Below are 24,158 nucleotides of genomic sequence, written 5' to 3' on the forward strand. Positions count from 1 at the left end.
ACAATGATCTTTCAGATGGCCAACTCGGTCACAGTGTTGGCATTTCACAATCTGTTGTTGTTGTTGTTGTTGTTGTGGAAGAGGGGCAGATTCTGGAACAGCTGAAGCTGAACTGTCATGAGAAGCAGGTGGACTGTCATCAATGAATCCAGCACTCTGAAACTGGGCTTTGAGTAGTCTGGAATATGAAAGGACAAGTCCTTGTCATATCCAAGGCCAGTTCTGTGCTTGTTGTGGACAAGCTGTTCCCAAGTTCTGATGATGGGCTTGGGAAGTGCAGACTGAGTTTCTGCATCTGCATGTACAATTGCTGCTTTACTTGAATGAACAGTAACATTATTGAATTGCTGTTTATGGGAGTCTGCTTCATTGTTCTGAACAGAAACAGGTTCAGAATGACTCCTTTGTTTTAATTCTTCTTGCTGTAGCTGTGTTTCAAGCTGCAAAAAATCAACTTTGTCTTGTGCATATTGTAGACATGTCTGAATTTCTGAGAGAGAGCCTTTGCTGATTTGGAATGTTTCATGATTAGAGGAATGTATCCGAGTTTTTAAGAACTCTAATACTTCAGTAATTTGAGGCATATTCTTCATTGTCAAAATTACACCCCTTTAAAAGACTGATTACAACTATGACCCAATGAGTAAAAGTAACACCACTCACAGTACAAAGACGCAGAAAAATCCTTTGTAAATGTGCAGCAAATGAATCAAGGAACAGAAACTATAATGAGTTTTAAATACAGTTCCACAACTGGGGCAGTAGCAACTGCAACATTGGCAACTGAGAAGAGAAGCCAGCTGCCTCAAGCTGGATCTTCAGAGAGTCTTCTTATACAAAAGAGGCTCCTTGAGTTTATTAGAAAGAGGGTATCACTTCTAGAAAAAGCATTGAATGCTGAATACCATAAGGAGTCAATAATTGCAGAGCAGAAGGAATTTGAATCTATCAATGAAGAACCTGAGTAAGAGGCTAGAGATGCACATCAACCACTGGCAGAAATTGGTAGCACTGCTTTTTTTGCTCTATCAGCTCTAGGTTGATATTTATGCGTTTCTGCTGAAAGTTGATCCAAAGTTTTGATTCCAGATCCGGAAGAGTTGTCAACACATGCTTTTCATAATGATTCAAATCGCCTGGAATTAGCTAGACTTTACAACGAGATGTGTAAGGTGATTAATAAAAATGAGCAAGAATCATTTCAAACATATACAGGAAATAAGTTAGCTGGCCTTCGTTTGAGGAGAAATCTTCGCAATACCAATGGACATGAGAAACCTTTGGATGTGCCTCTAAAGTGTGGGCAATCCTTGAATTTTGTTGCTGTACACGAAGATGCAGGGTCTTTATGCCACGAAGAAACAAGTACACTGCATTTGGACTTAATACACCTCCCAAGACATTGTGCAAAGCACGTACTGTGCCAATAACCTTGTTTGAACCACTCAAACTGTCTGCAAGAACATCATTATGACCTGCAATATATTTAGTTACCGAATGCAATACAATATCTGCGCCGAGTGCTAACGCTTTCTGGTTAACAGGCGTTGCAAAAGTACAATCTATACAAATCAATACACCCTTTTTATGACAAATCTGTTTGTACAACTATAGAGTGGCTGGAGAGAAATAACATTCTCCATCACACGTTGCGATCCCAGGTCCACACACACACCTCTGCGCAGCTTCAGGGTTCGATCAAAGCTACAGCTGCCGTTCCAGCTCGCTGATGGGTTTCCCCTCGCCGTCCTCCAGTTGTTATCGTCTTAGGCCTTCGGGATCCTTGCTACTCTGCACATCAACAAGAGATCCTATTTTGGAAGTAGTAAATGAAATATGCTCGTTCCCCAAAACTATTTCCAGCTCCTGAAAGATCCATTCTACTCTTGTAATCCTGCATTCCCCGACCACCCTTGGGCTCTTCCTCGGTTTGCCACATTTTCAAAAGCATCAGAAACTATCTTGTCTTCGTCTTGGGTTTTTCGGTGTATGTTTTCTACACACAGACATATTTCGCGCTACTCTATCCTCACATATTCAGGTTTCCGCGTAAGGAATCTCATTCAATGGAATACTCGGCAGAGAAGAACGAACAGATTGCTTTTTTTGTTGAAATAGTTGGGGGGTCCACAGAGAATGCGCGGCGGTTTTTGCAGGCAACCAACTGGAAGGTAGACGAAGCAGTACAACTATTCTATGCTATTCCAGAGTTATATTATTCCATCCAAAATAGAGATGAACGATCCATTGCTCAACCAGCTAGTTCTCCTTCTAACTGGTATACAAGCAATGCTAAATTAGAAGCACTTTACAGCCCACCTTTGGAATTGATGTTCAAAGGCAGTTTTGAGCAGGCCAAATCTGAAGCTGCACGCCAAGGAAAATGGTTGATCGCAAATATACAATCCCCCAAAGAGTTCAGCTCTTATATGCTTGATAAAGACACTTGGAGATAATTGGTGCAAGTTTCATTTTCTGGCAGATTTATGACGACAACGAAGAAGGAAGGAAGGTGTGCACCTACTATGGTTTTCTGAGTAGTTCGCTTCTCAGGGAGGACGTACAATGCACAGGTGAGACAAATCGACTCAGGCAACGATGGTATTTTCCTTAGGCAAGGTAAAATCGGTCCAGGCAATACCCATTGACTCAGAATGTCGCCCAGACAACCAACGGTCTCCTTCAAGCAATGAATTGCTCAGTTTCAGGGCTGAAATTGTTCGCCTGCTTCTTGGTGAAATTCCAGAGAGCAGATTATGTCAGGACAGAGGCAGTGACAGAACGACAGAGTCAGAGAGCGTTTCCAGAATGCAGTCAGGCAATTATGTTTAGCTCAGTGAGCGCAGAGTGCAGACAATGATTAAAAATACCATATGGCAGAGAAGACTCCAGCTTCAGTGCACTTAACAAATTCATCAACCTCTTTCTTAAATATACAGGATCCCTTACGAAAAATAGCAGGAAGTGTGTTATGTGGCTTGGGTAACTCATAATCTACTTAACGCCAAGCAAGGTAATCTCGAAGAATGGAAGTCGAAGGATAGCACACGACCCTTCTATCAAAAGAAGGTGGATACTGCAGCTCCGTATGTGGGAAAAACTTGTGCCATTTCCGTAATATGAATGTACCTTCGGTAACCTCTGTTGGATGCAACCGTCAAACGCTATGGAGGACTGGGCGCACTCCTCTCAAGATTATCTCTGAAATAGATGCTGGACTCATCACGCAAGGCTGTCTATTTTCGCATGTTAGAAAATGCTCTGATCACGCGACTCAATTTCAGGCATTGTCACAGTGGCGGTTCAGGCCAGGAATTTTCCGTGAGAGCAAAGAAGATGATAAATTAATATCTGAGTCCACGGCAGACAATGAAAAACCTGAGGATATTGGCAAGGTTACAGAAGAGCTTGCAAAGAAAGACGGGGAGTACTTTCAACCGTTTTCTGATGCGTTGGTTGAGGTTTCAAAACGGATGCGCAGAGAATGTCAGAGGCAGAGCAGCGCAGTGCAGGACAGAGCAGCGCAGGGCTCAGGGCAGAGGCGTTGATGACAGAGGCGTTATAAGGCAGCGACAGCATGTCAGGAGCGCTGGAAAAGAATATGGCAGAGGGCCAGGACTGACATGCACATAACAGGCCACAAAAAAACAACCTGGCTCTGATACCATGTTAAACACACATGGACAGCAAAGAAAGATATGAAAGATAATCATGCAGTACATTTTTTTATTAACAGGAGATGTACATTTATAATACAATGTTGTGACTCTTGGGTTTCAGATCCCAAGGTCTCTTGGACTCCTTTTGTCCATTTGACTTCCACACTAACCCAATAGGATTAGGTGTCCAACAAATAGAGATAACCAGCTACTAAGGCACATGGCACATCACTATCAAACCAGAAACATGATATGTAACATCAAGCTTAAGCAGTTGGAAAACAAGCTAAAGGAAACCCTAAAGGACAAAAGTGAGAGGAATAACTTGGAGATGCTTTCTGAATTATCCATGAGGGAATAACACACCTCATTTTTCACTTCATGACCAATTTTGAAGGTTTTCTAAGCATTTTTTGTTTTTTTTGAGAATTTTGGTGCCAAATTCAGAAATTGGCTAGTCATAGAAGTGCAATGCCTTGGCATTGCGATTTTTCCTCAGACCTCCAAATGACAAATGGCTTGAATTTTTGGAAATATCATGACCTCCTCTCAAAAACTATTTCATCAGTTTTCTCAAAGAGGGCTCAAATTTTGAGAAAAAGGAGAAAAAGGGGTAAAAAATCATCATTCTGCCACTCTTCTTGACAGGTGCTACGCTTCAGGAGACACCTTAGGAGAATGAGGTTTTGAATGCCTTCTCATGGGTAATTTTAAAAAATTGAAGGTATTATTGAAAATAGATAGGCAAGGCTAGATGACCATTCTCTCAGATCTCAATTTGGACTTCAGGAAGGAACCTTGACATGGGATTAAAGTTGGCAATGCGCTTCTGCAAATTTCTGAGTTTTTATTTTGAATTTCACTGTATAATTTCCTAGTTTTTAGTTTGACTTGGTCATAGTCAAAACTCATGATGTAATTGAAGTATTTCATAGTTAGATGATGTAATCATGAATAAATAGGCGTGATAGGTTTTTTTTATGATTAATTAGGCCTCATTAAGGAAGAAAAATTTAAAACAAAGTCTAAGAGAAGAGTTTGTATCTGACCTTCTCACTCTTACTTGTTGGTTGAGAGAATCTTGGAAACAATTCCACCACTTAGGAATTTGAATCCTAAAGGTGGGGAAGCTATTTGATTGAGTCTATATGTATCATTTCTCATTCAGAGATAAGGGTTGGACTTTTGTGGGGAAGGCTTGTATCTTATGTTCTTTTCAGCTAAAACAAAAGCAATTGTAGCTATATTTCAGGAACTCTAGTTCAGTTAGTCTATGGCTTTGTTTTATTTTCCTTTCAGTTTATAATGGATAAATCATCTCTCTTTACATGATTTATCTTCTTCCTATGAATTTCCTTGCAGTTATATAGACAAAAATCTTGAATTTAAGCTTTGTGTATGTGGAAATCATTCTTGTGTTTCTTTTCTTCTAAGACTAATGAATTCATGCTTTTACATGCTCATAATGTTCTCTCAAACTCTCAGACCTATACTACATTGAAAAAACTTTAGGTTCACCATAGCACACTGATATCTAGCTCCTTTTTATATTTTTCACTTCATACTTGAAGCCTTAACCTAATTACCTGCTCTAATCCCTAGTCTAGCAAACCAAAACCCTAAATTCACAAATACTCAAAACAAACTTGCATATCTAGCCTAAAAGTTGTTTCTTTACAGATATTAATTGAGAAATTATTTGAAAGATCCCTCTTTGGTTTAGTAGGGCTATCTACTTAGCTGAAAGTGGTTTGAGGTTACCTCTTTCGATCTCCTCCTCAACCTAGGAAATTGTAGAGGACAACACAAAGAATTAGGTGCAGTGATTTGTAAGGTTTATAATATGGATTCAGAGGTTATGTTAATCCAGAATTATGTAAGAACATAGAAAAATAAAGATATAAAGATAAACACAGAGAGGAAACAAAAATAAAATTTCATTTCATTAAGATCAAAGAAATGAAATATGCTTACATACAAAATTGAAATAAACTAGCTCGAGCGATGGTAGCTTATCTCTGTGAAGAGATGTGGCAGCTACATGCCTATGAATTGTGTTACAATGAGGCTCAAGGATATTTTTATTATTGAACAACAAAGGAAAACCCTAAACAACCAAAACCCTAACCATAGGAGATGAAACACCAAGAGTTTGTGGGCCCTGTTGGGGTTAGTTGGGCACCCAACTTCCTGGGGGCGTAACTTGGTCATATGATCTCCATTTGGTGCATATGATACCTCGTTGGAATATGTTTCCGAGTAATAAAATATTTTATATAGGGCCATGGGCCTACTACAGATCTCAAAAAAATGTTGTTTAAGGGGTCAAAACAACTCCAAAAGTTCAAAACCCGAAAAATTGTTAAAAATAGTAATTGTTGCTATAAACAAGGAAATATACAAAATCGACTAGAGGTCTAGGTTGAATAGGTAGGTGGCCACCAATATCCACCTAGATCATTTATCCCCCTTTAGGAAGCAATGGTCCCCATTACCGATAGAGCCTCCATAAGGTGAGGAAATTTCAGTTGAACCTGGTCCCTAGTGAACCAATTTCCCTGGTGAAGGAGTTGGACTGCTTTGACAACTCGATATAGCTGGATCCTCTGATGGCAAGTGTTCTTGATCTACATGTCCATGATATTCTTAGTTGTGTCTTGCTCGATGCATCTTGGGTTGAGCTCTGTTGGTGTTAGTTGCTCAACAACGTCGGATGTGTCCAATAATATAGGAAAGTATGGTCACAGTCGGTCCACATTGAATACTAGGTACAGAACAAGGAATGATGGAATGATGAGCTCGAAGGAATTGTCCCTTACAACCCTGGTGATGGTGTACAACCCATATCAGATTCGGTGAAGCTTGCGGTGGGGCCCAGTGAAGTGCTCCTTCTGCAAATGTAATCAAACTTTGTCGCCCACCTGGAACTTGAGTGGCACTCGATGCTGATCATGGCGCTACTTGTAATTAGCATTGGATCTATCCAATATGTCATGGAACTAATCATAGATGTGTTGAATGCACTCAATGAAGCTGTTAGCCCGATCAGCTTTAGACTGGATATGAGTTGAATCAACTTGAGTAGCTGCAAATGGTATGGCCACATCAATGGGACATAGTGGTTGGAATCCCAACCCCACTTGAAAGGGGTTGTGGCTAGTTGAGTTATGGAGAGTTATATTGTATTTGTGCTAGAAATATGGGAGGCTTTCATCCCATGTGTGTGGATGCTTTGAGTTGTACCTACGAAAAATGTGCACGATCATCCTGTTGATGACCTATGTTTGGCAATTAGTTTGGGGGTGGAAGGTTGTGGACTTAGTGAGATTGTTATCCAGCATCAACCAAAGGCTTGACCAAAATGTACTCAAGGACTTGTTGTCAAAATATGATTTAATGGATCACAGGATCCCAAAATGTACCCACACTCGTTCAAAGAAGAGCTTAGCAGTGGTTTTTCTTGTGTTACTTTTCTTACAGCCCGCTATAATGAGAATTTGTTGATGACCATGAACACGAAGTTGTTTCCATGCTTTGTAGAAGGAAGGCCCAACATGTAATCCATGGAGATAGATTTCCAAGGCCAACTAGGAGTAGGCAGAGGAGTATATAGGCCTTTCTTCTTGATTTTTGGTTTGGAAATGGCACAGGCAGTGTAGGATTTGATGTACTTCCCAACATCCTTTCGAAGGTTCGGCCAATAAAAATACTTCTGCAGCACTGCCACTTTTTTCTCTACTCCAAAATGTCCAGTGACCTAATTGTAGTGCGCCTCCTAAATCATCTTGGAACACTCACTTTTAGGAACACATAGGTGTCCTAGGTGGTGTAACAATGTGCCCTAGAGGTGAAAATCTAGAGCTTTCTTTCCTTCCAGGAGCATTTGGTATGTGTTTTCAAATTCTAGACCACTCTTGTAAAGATGGGGTCACCCAAAAGTGTCATGTCCACAAGAGTCAAGCACGGTGGTCAGCGCCATAACCGGTGGTTGGATGGGAGAGTATGAAACATGATTGGTGCATCCCTTCTTATACATGATGTTAAAATGGAATTGATGCAGATATGTGGACCATTTCTTATGGAAATCGTTCTACAAATTCCATTGTGTCTGTATGAAATGCAGGGGTCAGTGGTTTGTGTGGATGACTATTTCCTTCCCCAGAATGTAATGCTTCCCTTATTGGTAGGCCTAAACAATAGAATACATCTCTTTTTCATAAGTGGGATATATTTAGACTGTATTTGAAAGTGTCTCACTGTGATATGCCACTAGATGCTCTCACTGGGTAAGAAATGTACCAATAGCATAGCCAGAGGCATCTGTCTCAATTTCAAACGGTTGTTGCATGTTTAGTAATGTGAGCACTGCTGAAGAGGAGGCAATGCTTCAACTCGAAAAATGATTTCTATTTGAATTCAGACCAAAAGAACTTTGATTTCGCTCCACCCTTAGTGAATTAACTTAAAGGCCAAGTGATATGAGAGAATCCAACCATGAACCTGTGATGGAAATTGGAAAGACCTAGAAAGTTGCAGAGATATTTTAGAGTGGTTAGGGCTGACCAATCTCAAATAACTTGTATCTTGGCTCGTGATGAGCCTTATTATTGCAACAAGAATGCTACAAATCCCAAGGCTACCAACTTTAATTATCAACTCGGGGTTCTACAAACATAAGAGGTATCACACTATGTGTGCAACACACATTGTGTCCTTCCTTCAATGTCACGATGTAATGGAGTGAATGTAATGAAATCAAATCCTAAACTATTTCCAACAAATGAAATTCTCAAAATGGAAACCTGAAACTATTGCAGGAAATAAAATACAAGGAAAGAAAATCTATTCTAATTGCATAAAGAAAATATCACGAACTAAATATCAATCATTACATTTCAAAGAGTTTAGATCCATTGACATAGTTCATTGGATGTGGCAATTAATAAAATCATCATTGTATTCCCATTTCATAAATATGTCCATTAACCCAAATTATTGAGATGTTTTGCAGGGGTAAAAGGAAAGTCCTAAGTGGTATTTAGTATTCCCTAATCATTGATTTAGATCCTAGGGGTTATGATTCAACCCTAAGGGACAAAAGCCAAGCTTTTTGGGGAAATTTGGTCAAGTATATACATGTTGGAAGAGTGCTATAGGAAGTTACAAATTTGCTACAGGAAGATATAATTCACCGAATGACTAAGTAAATGAAATCCGAATTGGATGGGAAGAATTTTTTTATTTAATATGATGTCTTAGGTCTCCATTCTGTTGGGCATGGAATCCCCCCACAACATGTTTTGGGGCTCACAGCCCAAGTTTTGGTCAAATAATGTTGTAAGACACCATGAATTGCGGGCGCTAAGCGTGAAATGTATGTTAAGTCATAGGGTTGTCCGCCCTAAGTTTTGTAAGGTAGCGTCGGCCTACCCATGGTCTGTGGACCATGGGAGAGCATAAATAGAGTGAGGGTCTAAGTTAAAAAAAAAATAATAAAATAAAGAGAAAACATATGGTTCAAGCATAGAGTAGGAGTCTAAGTGCTTTGGGTAAGTAGTAGTAGAAAGAGGCTCTGCAGCTGAGTGCGCAGAGGCCTAGTAGAGTCCGTAGCTGAGTGTGCGGACCCCTGCAGCTGAGTGCGCAGGGTAGAGTTGAGTTTGTAACCAAGGAAGAAGAATAATAAAATAAGTTTGATTCCAAATCTTGTGTATCTGTTTTGAGTTAGTATATGGTTGTTATCTTTTGCAATTATACTGTTTTATTTATCGCACGCACTGATATGAATGGTGAACACCGTTAAGTATAACTAAACATACACAGATAAGTTAAGTAATCAGATAATCTAGGGTAATAATAAGGGATTGGGTACTAACGTGGATCATGTCTCGAGTAGGGCTGCGCAAAGGCAGCATCGCATGTTGCAGGGTACTGATAGATGCGCATAACGACTTGCGCATAGGGTCAAACCACAAACCACCGAAAATCATCAAACATCTCTAGGGTGCGGAAACCTGGTTCTAGAACCCTCCCATACTACTTTGGGTGAGACCTCAGTCCGCGCTTAGTGGACTACTGCCAAAAGGGCCACTAGTACCGGGATTTGTTTGGCTAAATCACCTCTGAACCTAGGTCAGGCCCCTACAAGCCAGAAAATAGTTCTGTTGTCAGGACCGGGATCTGCATAAGGGATGTCTGATGTCATGTCATTGGAATTGAACAAAGAAAGAAATTAAAGAGTGGTTGGATAAGAAGATTCACGAGTTTGCGATGCAGGAAAATAGGAATCCGCAAGTTTCTAAGGAACAGTGGTTGGAGCGCTACCTATATGCGGAAATCCATGAAATTTTCTTTGCGTCCTTTCCTTCTGAGATGTATGAGTGGATCGTGAAGCTAGTTGACAGTCAGGGAAGGTGCAGGCTCGATAAACCAATCGTGTGGGCTCCAGAACTAATGCACATATTAGAAGCATCAGAGGATAAGATCACGCGGGCTGTGGATCATTGGCTCGATTAAATTATAGGAGGATTTATCACTGAGTTCGTGGTTGATAAAACCATCAACTACAACGAGGCAGAATGATGCTTCCTCAAAGGAATGTGAGGTAAGTATATTAAATCTTTGAACACTTGGATAAAGATGTTATTATGTGAAAAGTAGGCTATGCAAATAAACTAATGTTTGGGACTACGCGAAGTGGGAAGATCTATAGAAATGGAGGTAGTGAGGAATTAGAAACTAGTCCCTTAATTTCACCCTCATGGGAAACCAAGGAAGAGCTCGTGAAAGTTTCTCTGAGAAGCATGGTCAGTCTGATAAGACAACGAATTTCATGCTTACCACCTCCACCTACGCCGTCACCTGTCTCACCCTTTTCACCTCCATCTCCACCCACCCCACCTCTGCCACCACCACAGTTCAGTATGGCGAGTGCGATAAAACTGTTGGTATTAAGAGGAGTAGGGAATGAAGTGGAAGGAGTTGTGGATGACAATATCAAAAAGGCTATGTTCGTAAGCGAGTTGCAGGATCGCGCATTAACATGGTACATTAAGCATTCTAATGACCATCCAAATGTAGGAATCGCAGAAATCTAGGTTGCGCTGAACAGGGAATTTAGCAGGCCAAAGTCGGAGACACAATCAATTATCAGGTTTAAGGAGATCTCAATGCTCCCAGGCGAGACCCCCTGGGATTTGGACTAGAGATTGAAGAGTATGCTTCGTGAAGCCAACATGACTTTAACGGATGGACAACACCACGCATGGTTTGTGGCGTCATTAACACTGCATTTAAGGATGGTGCTGTCACAACAAAAGATTTCCACCTAGGCCGAAGCCTTGGAAATGGCAATGAGATTGCATGAGACCCCTATACAAGATCTTGGTCTAGGAGTCCAACAAATCCACGCGCAACTAGAAAATCTATGTCTGGAAATGCAGAGTTTGAAACAAGACATGACACCATGGCTAGAGGCACGCAAAGAGTTATGGTGCATAAAATGCAAAGTCTAGGGGCATGACAAGGATCACTGTTTAGTCTTTGCGAATTACAAGGTAGGAGGAGGGCCGATGCAGTTAAGACCTACGGAACAAGCAGGACCAAGCACGACACCTACACTATGGTGCACGATCTGTTAGATAGGAGGAAAACACACTACGGATAATTTTCATCTATTGCAGAAGTATACATAGATGTCCCAACAATTGTTTTGTAACTTCTCCAGATCGGTAGCCCATGATGAACGCACTTGCAGAAGCTACGAACTAATGATGGACCGGACTCCTGCCTACAGGGTACAAACTGAAATGTGAGCCCTCAACCCAAATGCAGGAATGGTGCGCACTGGTTTTCAGGGGCACGGACGAGGTCGAGGAGGAATGGGACCAGGAAGGGGTTGTAAACAACTAATTTATTACAATTGCAGAGGGCTCAGACACTATGCCTGCAATTGTACGAATCTGAAAATAACATCATGTTTGTACTATACTCAGTTTGATCATGAGGTAGAAGATTGCCCTACCTTGATAGCGAGCTGCATGAAAAAGGGGTACTCCAGCCTCCTCCGAATCATAATTTGAAAATGATGAGGTCTGAGCCACGCGAAGAAGACCCAAATGTAAACATAGTGCTCTGAAGTGGTGTCATGACTGGAGATGATAAATATAAGTAGCCAGAGGAAAGTGCGTGGGTTTGTAAGGCTCCTACAAAGGAACCTGAATTTGATTTGGAGCGCGCAAAGGAGACGTTCATGGAAGCTAAGAAGAGCTTCACGGAGGCCTCCACTTCAGCTAGTAAGGACCAATTAGAACCAGAGATGGATCCTTCAATGCTCACTACCTTTCTGGAGACATGCATGAAACTGTTGTGCGACATCAAGGTAGTAAAAGGACTATAGGAACTGATGACTAGGTGCACAGGGTCAGGAGAACCGCGCGTGGTCCAGAAACTTGGAAAGCATGCATTGTGCACAGGAAGGGAAATGAGGTTGACTACGCAAATCGGTGAGTATGAAATGGATCAAGTAATCCTAGATCTCGGATTGGACGTGAATGTACTACTGAAATAGACATGGGAATGCATGGGTAGACCCGCACTATAATGGTCTCATATTCAATTGAAAATGGCGAACCAACTGAAGATCCTGCCCATGGGGAGATTGCAAGGGGTAACAGTGGATATTGAAGGCGTGAGCGCGGTGGTAGATTTCAAAGTGATAGAGATTGTCGATGACATCAATCCCTATCCCACACTACTGGGCATAGACTGGGCTACTAATATGAATGAGGTCATAAGTCTGAAGAAGTGAAAAATGATCTTTGATAAAAAGTCGCTATGCGTAGTAGTACCGCTTGATCTAGCCGAGGGAGCACGATACACTGAACTGGTGCATGATGATGATAGTGATGATGATATCGATTGTATCTACAAGATAACAATGCATGAACAGGATTGGGTGAATCTGACTGCAGATGGTAGGATTTTGTGGGACTGCAAAAGCTCCTGCACTTCGGATTTGGATGAAGAAATAGAGCGATGGCAGAATCGGCTGAATGAAGTAACAACGCTTAATTGCAACATGACGATAAGATCACTACACTGCATAACCATGGAGATAAGGGATCTACCTAGGTATGACAGGTTGACAGCGGTGGATGACTTCTTGAACAAGTTTGAAAGTGAAGTACCAGAACAACAATGTTTTGACGCTTTGAAGTGGGCACTGCGCGCTACGCTTGCAATATGGTGGGGTACGCATCAAAGACGTATTACGAACTGGCGTGAATGTAGAAGGATGATGCACATACGATTTGGAAAACCCAAACTATAGATGAGAGCCGGTTACAAGGGTTCAAACAACTTATGTGCCCACCTTTCCCGATGGGTACAAACATATGACATGTAGATCGCCCGAGCGCACACCACCCCCAGGCTATAAAATCAGAATACAACGCAACGGCAGGAAATTTAAAGCGTGCCAAATGTTATCCATGGAGAAGCATTATATAGGGTGTCTGAAGTGCTGAACAGGGTTCACTAAGTGAAACGCACTGACTGGGTCCTACGCGTACCAGCGATTTGATGGGCGTATAGGACCATGTGTAAAACCCTGACCGCAAAAACAATTCAAAGGTGGTGAAATGAAGTAGGGACCATAATCTCTGAGGAGCACGCAAATATGGATCCACATGTAATAGCACCTGTAGGTGTGACAATACGCGAAGCCTAGGACGAAGAACTAAAACAGCTACACGAAGTGGAACATATAAGGCTTCAGGAAGCCATTTGACAAGGGACCTTTAGACTTTGCGAATTTGAAAAGGACTGGGTACAACTAAGGAAGAAAAGAATTTTGATGGACAAAGAAGTCAAGAGGTTGGAAAATGAGATCAAGGGAACATGTCTCATCGATAGACCAAGGATGGAAAGGCTAGGTGCGGCCCGCGGGTGATCATACTAATGAATTAGAAGACTATCACCGAAAATTAATTAGTCTGCTGTCGTGGCTAGGACCATATGTCACCAAATGAAATAACCAGGGGAGCAGACTACAAACAGTAGAGCGTGCGGCGCTGATTGCCATGATGACCAATGAGGATTTTCCGTGGACTATACTAGAGGGCGAGATGGAGCCTCGCACAGGTGGTGCGACCACCTGACTAGCCATAGGAAGAACAATCTTAGCACTCCAGTAGCTAAAAGGGAGTGCGGGACTATAAATTACTCTGCTTCGGAGTTGTGCGCTCTGATAGGTGCGCGTAGGAAGAGCCTGTCCCAAGGTTCATACCTGCGTAGAGGGGGATGCGCTACTGTGCGGGTAGGCTAGAAAGTGACCATTGGTGTCACAGTCCATGACGGGATGTCTGAGTTGAGACCAAATGGAGTAGGTGGCGGGCATTTAAAACAACAGTTATGGGCAATGTTTTTGAAAGTCTGCCACCAAGAAAGCATTAATGGCCCGGAATTGGGGGGAACAGTTGAATTTGAATTCAAAAGACACTATAAAACTCCACAGGCTAGCCACAAGACAACACTTGTTCGTTTGAAACTTGAGCGGTTGAATAAAGCAGAGAGTGTTGAGCGTCGAGCAATATTAGAGCTCCTAAATTCATGAAAAACTATTTACAGTGCAAAAATGGTGACGATGACTAAGGATGGGTTGGGCATTGAAGAAGGAACCACTGGCGAGGCCATGTAGACCCCCATGGTCCACGATGTTCCCGAAGGCATTGGCGCTATGACATAAATCCATAAATCACCCCAGACGCCGTGAGCGAAGAAAGATAAACAGGGAATGGGACCAATACACATGTCCCCGAGGAATCCACGACACAAGTTATCAATGGAAGAAAAAGGCAAGGCAGTTACCATTGAAACAGATGAAGAGGAAGAGGACTTGCAAGCTCTGATTGCCACAGTAGAGGAAGAGGAAGACGTGGAGGAAGACATCCAACCGGTGTGCTCTACAATGAAATTGCCTGAGTATGTCCCTCCATGAAAAGGTAAAACCAAGATACCAAAGTATATGGATGCAATGAAGAGTGCACTCCAGACCCCACTCCTCCCCGATGGAATTACCTTTGAGGGTTCGCTCCTAGGACACATGCCCACTCTAAAATTTGAAGACTGGGACCTCGTGGACAACGAGAAGTTCCTGCACTTAGAGATAACGATCCTAATGAAACAAAATAAGGAGGGGCTGGTGATAACATTAGAGCCGTGAAAATGGATGCGTGGTGTGGAAAAGTCCGGGTTGCTTCATCTACTATGGATACCACATTTTCACTGCGCCCATCACCATTTTTGTCATTAGGGAGCTGCTTTGCCTGGTGCATGATGGGTATTTATGGCTGGAGGAGCCTATTCCCATCATGGCAGACCTCCTCCACATAATATCTCAACTTCCTTGTAAGGGAAAGGACCCCATAATGATAGCAAGAAAAAGCAGCGATTTGGCTCTCGCGGAAGCCATGAAAACAAAATATAAACTCGAGAAAAAAAAGAGGGGTTACGCTATCTCTAGTATCAAGGATCAAGGGGTGTGCATAGCCACTCAACTCCTGGTTGGTAAAATAATGAGAAAATGTCGCGTCGATGAAGTACCAGCACCAGTGGTTGCATTAGTTGAACAATGTGCGGAGGGGGTCTAGTTGAACTGGGTCGAGTTACTCTATGAATAATTTTTGCTCAACCGTCAGGAGGCCCAGGAACAGGGTAAGACCTTCCACTATGCATGGTTACTCTTATCCATCTTGATGGTAGTAGGAGAACTACTAAAGGATAGCCAATTCCCAAGCATCGATAGAAACTTACTAGAGGCCACGAAGTACGCTTCACTCTAGGCCACCAAGGACGCGAAACGGATTTGCGATACCAAGATTTTCTAGGTGCTCATGGAGGCGAGCATCCGAATGTGGATAAATAAGAGGCCACACCTATCCCGCATAGTGCACAATAGTCTGCAGAGTTTTGAAGACTTCAAGGTAGACATGCACAATATCTACATTAGGGCATGAAAGGATCCGACGCAACAGTGGACAAAGCTCCCATTTATAGCCAATGACAACGCGATCTTCACAGTATTAGAAACATGGCCTCATGAGTGGTGCGCCCAGGATTTAGCGGAGTTAGAAAATATCGCAGCACAACAAAGGAAGGATGACGCCACGCTGTGCATCACCTAACTAGCCAAGAAAAGGCACAACGAAGAAGCGATAGTCGAGGTCAGGGTAGCCCTTGAAGCAACACTGGCAGTCATGGAGCAGAAGAAGGCCACCGAAGCAGCAATAGTAGCACAGATAATAGGGGCTGCAACAGTGCAGGCAGAGGAGGGCCAAGCAATGTCTACAGGGAAAGAGGTAGAGGACATGAACCTTGCAGAAGAGATTGCGGACCCAGGAACCACCTCGACCCAACTCAAATGGCCGCGCATCACCGAAAGGTCGGGTCCAAGAAAAATGGTAAAGGCCTTGAAGCTGGCCATCGACCTGATCACTTTAACTAAAGGTGATATCTATGACATCAACAAGATGGTTTGTGATGTCACCAATGAAGCGCTCCAAGGGTTTATGATAGAGTAGCAGACTGTGTTAGGGGCCCTAAGGGCGCAGCTAAAGGAACTACAAGTATGGCCCTTGCAGGAAGGTGCCTTGTCCATCTACGTCACAGAAGGCACATTAGCAACAGAATAGATGCTATGCGCGAGGATGGCCAATACCATAGTGTTACTAGAAGGACCACTAGTAGCAGAAAATGAGATCGTTAGAGCTGCGGTTAACAGGATCAAAGGACTTGGCCTCAATTTGGCTGCCCTTCCATGAGAAACACTATACCAACTACAGGATGGGATAACAATAGAACTCCGTGCTAGGGAGGGCTGCGTGATCTAGCTTATGAGTGAACAGAGGATAATCACCAAACAACTCAGCTTGTAGTGTGATGAATTGATATCGCAAAATCAACGGTTAGAGCAGGTGGTAGATGACGCTTGCAGATGTATCCTGGAGTTGGCCATCCCATCTAATCTACCAGTAGAGGAGAGGATTCACAGGTTGGCAACCGGAGTCCACGAAGCTAGAGCAGAAACAACAAAGGTTCAGCTGGAGCTGAATCTTCAAATCACCGAGCTATGGTTGAAGGCGCAGCCTTCCACTCCCCCGGAAGTCAGAGAACAGTGCTAGCGCTATTAAAATAGGGTTGGAAGAGATTGAAGGTGCAGTCCGTGACTGTACCAACATGTTGGAGCAGGTGTTGGAGGTCCTCACCACATTGCAAGAGGACCCCAACATTCAGCAGATGGAGACCGAGGCACAAAAACTCTAGCAACAATATGACAGCATTAGAGGGACTGCACAGACAACAATCCTTACTCAGTGGCTGGCAAGGATGCAGCAGGCCAAGGCTTTAAAAGAATAGGTGGACGCAGCATGCCACAAAGAAGCAGTTCTAAAAGTGTGCATCTAGCCGTGGATTGACAAGGCCTTCAACATCACGACAGATATTGAAGGCAATCTCGCACATATGCAGGGGATGTATGCATTAAGATAGGGATGCACTCCTGACACAGAGGCTTTGAAAGAGTGAATGAAGCAAATTCAACGAACTGCAGAACAGTGCGCTACAAACCTTCGAGCAGCACAGGACTAGTTGGAAGGACTCTGTGCTAATATCACCGTGTCGACAGAGTGACTTGAGGGCGAGTCACGATGTTTGTGTTGGGGGCTTGTTGGGAATGGAATCCCCCCACAACATGTTTTGGGTCTCAAAGCCCAAGTTTTGGTCAAATAATGTTGTAATACATCGCGAATTGTGAGTGTGGAGCGCGAAATGTATGTTGAGTCATAGGGTTGTCCGCCCTAAGTTTTGTAAGGTAGTGTCAGCCTACCCATGGTCTACGGACCATGGGAGTGTATAAATAGAGTGAAGCTCTAAGTTGTAAAAAAAACAAGAAAATAAAGAGAAAACATATGGTTCGAGCATAGAGTAGGAGTCTAAGTGCTTTGGGTCGTAGTAGTAGAAAGAGGCTCTGCAACTAAGTGTGTAGAGGCCTAGTAGAGTTCGCAACTGAGTGCGTGGACCCCTATAGCTGAGTGCACAAGGTGGAGTTGAGTTTGTAACCAAGGAAGAAGAATAATAAAATAATTTTGATTCCAAATCTTGTGTATCTATTTTGAGTTAGTATATGGTTGTTATCTTTTACAATTATACTATTTTATTTAACGCGCACACTAATATGAATGGTGAGCACTGTTAAGTATAACTAAACATATGCAGATAAGCTAAGTAATGAACTAATCCCAGGTAATAATAAGGGATTGTGTACTAACACGGATCGCACCTCGAGCAAGGCTGCGCGAAGGCAACACGTAGGCTGCACGGTACTAATATATGCACGTAGTGACTTGCACACAGGGTCAAACTGTGGACCACCGAAAATCATCAGACATCTCTAGGGTGCGGAAACCTGGTTCTAGAACCCTCCCCTACTACTTCGGGTGAGACCTCAGTCTGCGCTCCACGGACTATTGCCAAAAGGGACAGTAGTACCAGGATTTTTTTGGCTAAATCACCTCTGAACCTGGGTCAGGTCCCTACAAGCCAACACATTCCAAGTGGAATCACTAAAAATTACCTCTGTTAACACATGCTAAAAGATAATAGAAAATTACTAGTATAAAATCTAGAAATTCGAGAACTAGTGAGCTAGTTAATCTATCAAATTCCTAACCTAATACAGTCAATATTAAATGGGGTAAATTTTTTTATAAACCAGAATTTTTTTTATGATCTAATGCAAGTGGAATCAAATCTATTAAATCTCATTAGCATGTTAAAAAAAATAGCAGAAAATTACTACTATTTGCCACAAGGGACTTCTAGAAATTTAGATTTGGGAATAAGTAAACTAATATAAGTAGCTCAATGATTACCATGACCTTCCAAAGTTGTTCCAAGGATGAAATCATGCTTGTGATCCTACATAAGAACTTTCTTCAACTATTTAACCCAATCCTACAAGAAGAAATCATCAATACTAGATGCAGAAATAGGAAAAAACAAGAACAAGAGATGCATGAGAATAAGAAGTGAAAAGAAGAAAAGTAACTTATACGAAAGGGCTATGAGGCTCCTGGGATGGACAAGCCCAAGGAAAATAAGATTTCTATGAATGAGACCAAGAATTAGAAGGTGAAAATGGTATCAATATTCATTATTTCCATCATTTGCAATTACATCCCTTCAAGAAATGAAAGTGGAGCTTCAAAAATACAAGTGTTCTCCACAAGAAGACTAAAAAAAATCAACCCCTAGAAGAAAATTCAACTTGGTACTTAATAAAAATGATTAGGAAGAATTCCCCATGAAAGGAGGATGTTTTCCTCTCCAAAATCCCTCTAATAGTGGATTTGGTTCCCAACACTAGGAATCTTCATTAAATGACAGGGAACACATTCCTAGATTTTCTCAATCATTGGAGCTCCAAAATCTATGCAATAATTTCATAATATCTTGTTGATTTATTATCCAATATTGATCCTCCTGTAGTAGGGAGCAAGTCCCTAAATTATATCCTCCTCCAAATATTCATAATCTACCCAATATTCTCACAATATTCCACAAAAATAAATAATATTAGGCACAAATATGCAATTATCCATAAGCCTTCCTAATGAACATATTAAAGTTAAAAATACATTATCTAATGCAAAAAGAGAGGTTTAATGTGCTAAAGGATGGTCATATGGGCCTTAATTTATGTCTAATTTGGAGGCCCATATGTTGGCTTGATGGGGCCTGACCCAGGTTCGGAGTTAATTAACCAAACAAATCCCTACACTACTAGCCCTTTCAACATCAACCCACGGAGCGCGGACTGAAATCTCACCCGAAGTAGTATGGGGGGATGCTAGAACCAAGTTTCTGCACCCTTGAGATGTCTGAGGAGTAGATGTAGTCCAACTGTGCCTACCTTCATGCAGGTTACTTCGCGCACTATTCTAACCTGTGATACCTTCGCGATCTGCTATAATTGTCCTTCGCACAACCCTAACCAGGGGTTGAGGTGATTTTGCACTGCTATCGCAGAAATCTGCGCTATTTCCCCAAGTTATACCATGTATCTTACTTATCCTCTTATAGATGTTAGTCAACCTCACGTAAACAGATACTTTAACTCATATTCACTTAAACTACATAGTTATATATGTTTGTGCACCATATAGACAATAGAAATGCAATTTATACCTAATATATTTGATGTAGAAAATAGGAAATATATACACAGAATTGATGTAAACTTCTCTTTATCAATGCTTCAACAGTTACAGACTCGACTCGCCCTACACACTTAGCTGCAGGGGACCACACACTCAGCTGTGGACTACTAGGCCTCTATGCACTCAGCTGCAGAACCTTCTCCTACTCTACAACCCAAAGACTTGAATTTACCCTTAGATCTCCTGCTATGATTCTATTCCATGATAGTTCAAATTCATTTCTTTACAACTTAGAGCCTCACTCTATTTATACAATCCCATGGTCTGCGGACCATGGGTAGATCTTTATAGCCAACATTACATTACAAAATTGAGAGTCAACAACCCTAAGACTCATTTACAAGCTACGCACTCTGCGCCAACAAAATGCAGAGTCTTTACATTGGATTTACAACTTTTAACCAAAATCTGGGCTTTTAGCCCCAAAACTTCCCTTGGGGGATCACACGCCCAAAAGGCCCCCAACACAAACATCATGAATTTCCCTCGAGTCACTCGGTTAGTGTGGAGATATTTGCGTGCACACCTCCCAACTTTGCCTGGACTGCTGCAAGGTCGGCAACGCACTGAATAGTTGCTTGCTGCACTTCCTGGACGTGTTGTTCAGAAATCGCTATAGCTGAACTACTTCCTTGAACTTGTTCCTACGTTCCCTACATCTGCATGAGCTTTTCTTCAATTGAGGTGGTAATGATTAATGCCTCATCGATCCATGGTTGTATGCGTGCCTTCAAAATGTCATGCAACATCTACCTATTCCTTGAGCGCTTTTGTCTACTGCATATGTGTGAACCTCTATGTAAGAGCCACCATCTGCACGGTCCCTTTGACTTCATCATACTTCTACTATAGCTCACACACCTCTATGTCTAAGCGCTATATGTTCGGGTCCTCTTACAAAGTAGTGAGAGCCTCGAATGACTCCTCAAAAAGCCGGGTGTAGTCTTTCACTTCATTGTTGATCTCTGCTATTCTTGCTATAATGGTGCTGGCGCGCTATTCCTTCACCTCTAGCAGAGTTGAAGGCTATGCCTTCAATTGGAGCTCGACTATCTAAAGGTTCAACTCCAAGTGAACCTTGACCATATCTTCCTTCATCTCGCGCACCCTTGCTATGAGTTTCTTGATGCATGCCTCCACTGGGTCTTCTACTGGGATGGTCAACTCTGGGACCATCTGGTAGGCGTCCTCGACCACCTGCACAATCTATCGGTTCTGCGCCACTACCTCGTCACGCTGCAAGCTCAACTGTTCCATATTGATTCGCTACTCACTCATGACCTGGAGTGCGTGACCCTCCCTGGCTTGCAGTTCTGCAGTCACTCCGTCCTGCAGAACATAGAGCGTATCTCAAGGGAGCGCAACCACGTTTATTCCAATTCCCTTCAGTGCACTGACCATAGGCCTGTCAGCCTCATTTTTGGTAACCAGTGCTCCTTCTGGTAGCACTATAGTGTTGGTCATGCAGGCGCACAACATTTCCTTAGTCGTGGTCGTACCTATTGTGAGGCTGGTCAACAGAGTACCAGCCTGAGGAGTGCGCACCTGCAACTCTTGTATATGTGATCGGAGGCCCCCCAACACCATTTGGTTTTCCTCCGTGAACTACTAGAGGGCCTCTGCAGTGATTTCACACATCGTCTCCCCAATGTCATGGAGATCCCCCTATGTGAGGGTGATCGGGTTGAAAGAATTTTTTGAGGCCTTCGACTTCTTCCGTGACCCCACCTACTCTCTCGAGCACTGTCACTTTAGTTGTGTGGAAGCTTTCTACGGGTCCACGCCACATTCCTCTATTTCTGTCTCATGTTCAGGTGAAGACTTTTCTCTTGCTCGCTCCTTCTCAGCTACCTTCTGCTACTCTTCTGCTGCCTTCGTAGCATCGTGCGCCTCCTGCGCCTTGGCTGTTGTTGCTTCGTTCCTTCTCTTCTCTACCAACTGCACCATCCGTAGTTTTGCCTCCTCCTTTTTCCTCTATGCATCGGACTTCTTCGCTTCCACCACGAAGCTGGCTGGAGCGTGCCACTCCGGTGGCCACAACTCAAGGACGACAAATATGACATCGTCCGTCGCTAGATAAGGTATCTCCTGTCATGCCTTCGTAGGGTCCTTTGTCACCCTGATGTACACGTGATGAAAGTCCACCTTGAACTTCATGACGCTCTGCAGACTATTATAGATAGTGGGTGATAACCGTGGCTTGTGGTCAATCCCCATTATGATGTTCATCTCCATGAATACCCAGAATATTTTGTTGTCTTTGATCCTCAGTGCATCTTTAGTTGTCCATAGCGAAGCGTACTTCACTGCCTCTGGAAGATCCTATGCAATCATTGGGAACTGGCTATCCTTAGGCAATTCCCAAGCCACCAGCACTATGGATAGTAGAAGGCATGCAGGGTGGAAATTCTTCCCCTGCTCCTGTGCGTCACGGTAGTTCTCCAAGAACTCTCTGCACAAGTAATCCACCCAGTTAAACTGGACCCCCTTTGCACACTGCGCGGCAAGTGCAACGACCGGCGCAGGCACCTCATCTATGTGTCACTTCCACATAACTTTCCCGACCAATATCTGCATCATGACTTTGACCACAACATTTTTGATACTGGAGATCATGTACTCTCTCTTTTTCTTCTCCATCTTGAACTTCTTCTTCATGGCCTCCACGATGGCCAAGTCATCACTTTTACCCTCAAATATGTTCGCTGGATCCTCCCCTTTGCAAGGGAGCCAGTTAATTTTGTGAATCAAATGATCCATGATGGGTTGGGCTCCTCTAGCCACAAACACCCATCATGCGCCAGGCAAAGCAGCTGCCTGATGACGAAAATAGTCACTGGGGCGCGATGGTAATGCAGTACCTAGAGCAGGTTTAACAATCCTGCTTTCTATACTCCTCGCAACCACTTGTGCGGTTCCAACTCTATGAATCTTACTGGCGTGTTTTTCTTCTTGCGCATTAGCTATGCGATTGCCAAATGTGGGAATTTCTTATGGTCTACGAGATCCTAGTCTTCAAATTTTAGAACTAGAACCCATCCCAATTGCACTCTGTCAAAAATGATGTCATCAGGGAGCAGCAAAGTCTGCAGAGAGCTCTTGCTTTCATCTAGGTCCTTAGGCACCCTTGCTTTCCCTTCCGTGGAGGAACATACGCGGGCAACTTGGTCAGAGGGTCCGCACCCTAGGTTTCTTCCTCCATTCGTTCATCCTCCTCCTCTACCAGGATTTCTTCAAAGTCTTCTTCCTCCTGATCTGCTTCCAAACTAATCGCCTTCCCCTTTTCTTCCATGGTGAGCCTCATCCTTAACAGATTCCTAGAGTACATGCACACCGGTACCATAGGCTACTTATCTTTCTTCGGTCTCGATGTGCATGATGATTTAGGGATTTCTGTGACTATCGATGTGCTTTCTGGAGCTTCTCCTACTGTTATGGCTTACGCAGCCTCCTCAATGGTCATCTCTCCGATATCCATGGCTTCCTCTAGTGCGGCCATACTGCTATTCCATTGTTCTCTCAATGGCTCAGGCAAGTGCTCAAACAATGCCTTCGACTTTAAAATATTGAAAAAATCAGGGTTCATGAATCTCTGGGCACACAATAGCTAAATTCTCAAATTTCCAAGTTTTGTTTGCTCGGTAGCCACTTGTAATTTATAGCGCCTTTTGAATTTGAATTCGATCATTCCCCCCTCTTTCGGTCCATTAATGCTCCCTTGGTAGTCGATTTTCCCAAATCTAGCCCATAAAGTTCGCCTTAAATGCTTGTCGCCTGCTCCATTTGGTCTCAAACCAAGCATCACATCATGAATAGTGACTGTAATGGTCACTTTCCAACCAAACTGCGTGGTAGCACAACTACCATGATGCTGTTGTAGACCCTGTGACACTTCGCTACTGCGCGCAGTCTTGTCGTTGCACAGCTCCCGAGTAGAGCAGTTTATAGTGCTGCGCCTCCTTTCAGCTCCCTAGAGTGCTAAGACTATGCTTCCTGCGGCTAGTCAGATGGTCAGGCCACCTCTGTATAGCTTCAAACAACTGCCATTGACTTTTCTTGGGAAGAGTTCTCCATTTAACTTTACTAACTGCACCGTGCCACCATCTGTGATCTCCTTAATAACATACGGTCCCAACCAATGCATTCTGAGCTTCCCTGGGAATTGATAAAACTTACTATCATATAGCAACACCAAATCATTCACCTTAAAGGTGTGCAGTTTGAA

General features: G+C 42.9%; 1 protein-coding gene across 1 annotated transcript; it reads left to right on the top strand.

Moving 5' to 3' along the window:
* Positions 1 to 2,066: 2,066 nt before the first annotated feature.
* LOC149220944 (plant UBX domain-containing protein 7-like) lies at positions 2,067 to 2,456 on the top strand. The gene has a single exon (XM_089387255.1). The coding sequence runs from the start codon at positions 2,067 to 2,069 to the stop codon at positions 2,454 to 2,456; it is 390 nt and encodes a 129-aa protein (XP_089243381.1).
* Positions 2,457 to 24,158: the final 21,702 nt, after the last annotated feature.

Source organism: Pinus tabuliformis, chromosome Q (genome assembly GCF_031772625.1).
Source record: "Pinus tabuliformis cultivar Carrire ecotype Pingquan chromosome Q, CPIR1, whole genome shotgun sequence".
In the NCBI taxonomy this organism is placed as follows: domain Eukaryota; kingdom Viridiplantae; phylum Streptophyta; class Pinopsida; order Pinales; family Pinaceae; genus Pinus; species Pinus tabuliformis.